The sequence below is a fragment of the Colobus angolensis genome, unplaced genomic scaffold, assembly GCF_000951035.1.
Source record: "Colobus angolensis palliatus isolate OR3802 unplaced genomic scaffold, Cang.pa_1.0 Scaffold66, whole genome shotgun sequence".
In the NCBI taxonomy this organism is placed as follows: domain Eukaryota; kingdom Metazoa; phylum Chordata; class Mammalia; order Primates; family Cercopithecidae; genus Colobus; species Colobus angolensis.
Window position 1 is genome coordinate 1,154,132 of NW_012120265.1, and position 2,078 is coordinate 1,156,209.

A 2,078-nucleotide genomic window follows, 5' to 3' on the forward strand; every position below is an offset into this window, starting at 1 on the left:
TTGAGACGGAATCTCGCTCTGTCGCCCATGCTGGAGTGCAGTGGCACTATCTCCGCTCACTGCAAGCTCCGCCTCCCGGTTTCACGCCATTCTCCTGCTTCAGCCTCCCGAGTAGCTGGGACTACAGGTGCCCACCTCCACCACGCCTGGCTAATTTTTTTGTTTTTAGTAGAGACGGGGTTTCACCATGTTAGTGAGGGTGGTCGCGATCTCCTGACCTTGTGATCTGCCCGCCTCGGCCTCTCAAAGTGCTGGGATTACTTTGGGAGGCTGAGGTGGGCAGATCACGAGGTCTGGAGTTTGAGACCAGCCTGGCTGACATAGTGAAACCCCCACCTCTACTAAAAATACAAAAATTAGCTGGGCACGGTGGCGCATGCCTGTAGTCCCAGCTGTTCAGGAGGCTGAGGCAGGAGAATCACTTTAATCCGGGAGACGGAGGTTGCGGTGAGCTGAGATCACGCTATTGCACTCCAGCCTGGGCAACAAGAACGGAACTCCATCTCACAAAAAGTAAAATAAAAAAAGAGTAGCAAGGACAACTGGTAATGTTAGGGCTATGACCCATTGAGCCTCCCTTCATAGCAATGACTTGGAGATGCCAAGAAGCAAAGTGACCTGCTCAATTGAGGGCTCAGAGCAATGGGGCAGAGCCAGGATTGGGACCCAGGCCCAGCTGGCCCTGAAGACCTTGTCTGGAGTCATGTGCTGCCTACACATGATACTTGCCTGGAGCCATGTATCTGGGGTAGGGGGCAGTTTGAGTGGCAGGGCCTGGATGGGGCTTGAGGGCCTACTTGGAGATGTTGAAGATGACACCTCCTTCCCCTCAGTGGCAATCACAGCTGCCCATGGCTGAGCAAAGTTCCTGCAATGAGTCTTGAGGAACTTTGATCTGCGTGCTGCACAGAGGGACCGTTTGGAGAGGGCAGGAGCTCTGATGTCAGCCAGTCTACTGGGTTTGTGGCTGAGTTCCGCCATCCCCCTGCAGTGTGACCTGTACTTCTAGGGCCTTATTGTGGGGCTGATACAGGGTTCTCAGAGGAGGGTCGCTGAAGGAATCTTTTTTTTTTTGAGACGGAGTCTCGCTCTGTTGCCCAGACTGGAGTGCAGTGGCACGATCTCGGCTCACTGCAACTTCTGCCTTCCGGGTTGAAGCAGTTCTCTGACTCAGCCTCCTGAATACCTGGGATTACAGGCACCCGCCACCACGCCTGTCTAATTTTTTTGTATTTTTAGTAGAGACAGGGTTTCACCATCTTGGCCAGGCTGGTCTTGAACTCCTGATCTCGTGATCCACCTGCCTCGGCCTCCCAAAGTGCTGGGATTACAGGCGTGAGCCACTGCGCCCGGCCCTTAGGGAACCTTAATTCCCCTCTACTCTGCCTCTCCAGCTCCAAAACCAACGCCCTCAACGTCTCCCAGAAGATGATCGAGATGTTCGTGCGGACAAAACACAAGATCGACAAAAGCCACGAGTTTGCACTGGTGGTGGTGAATGACGACACAGCATGGGTGAGGGCTGGGCAGGCGCTGGGTGCCCTGGGGTCCCCTGGGGCCCGAGGAGCACCGCACTGAGGCCTTTGCTTCCCTGCAGCTGTCCGGCCTGACCTCCGACCCCCGTGAGCTCTGCAGCTGCCTCTATGATCTGGAGACAGCCTCCTGTTCCACCTTCAGTATCCTTCCTGGCAGGGGTGTCCCTGTGAAGGGGGCTGTCTCCTTCTGTCGTCCTTGGGGCTCAGGAAAGTCTGAGTCCTGACTCTGGCTGGCTGAAGTTCAGATCTCAGTCCTGCCAAGGCTGGGAAAGTCACCCCTCTGAGCCTCAGTTTCCCCATCTGTACTGTGGAAGGCACAAAGCTGCCTACCCCATGGAGATGCTGTAATAATACAGAAGCGAAAGTACTTCATTTGGTCCAGGCACGGTGGTCTCCGCACGGTGGTCCCCGCCTGTAATCCCAGCGACTTGTGAGGCTGAGGCTCAAGAATCACTTGAACCCAGGAAGGGGAGGTTGCAGTGAGTGAGCTGAGATCTCGCCACTGCACTCCAGCCTGGATGACAGAGTGAGACTCCGTCTTTT

The 2,078-nt window shown here is 55.4% G+C and overlaps 1 protein-coding gene across 1 annotated transcript in view; it reads left to right on the forward strand.

Annotated features, from left to right (window-relative positions):
* Positions 1-2,078, forward strand: part of BABAM1 (BRISC and BRCA1 A complex member 1) — a 12,248-nt gene that overhangs the window by 4,739 nt on the left and 5,431 nt on the right. The window contains exons 3-4 of the mRNA XM_011925901.1: positions 1,361-1,515; positions 1,598-1,676. Of these exons, the coding sequence (XP_011781291.1) occupies positions 1,361-1,515; positions 1,598-1,676 (234 nt within the window). The remainder of the gene's footprint in view (positions 1-1,360; positions 1,516-1,597; positions 1,677-2,078) is intronic.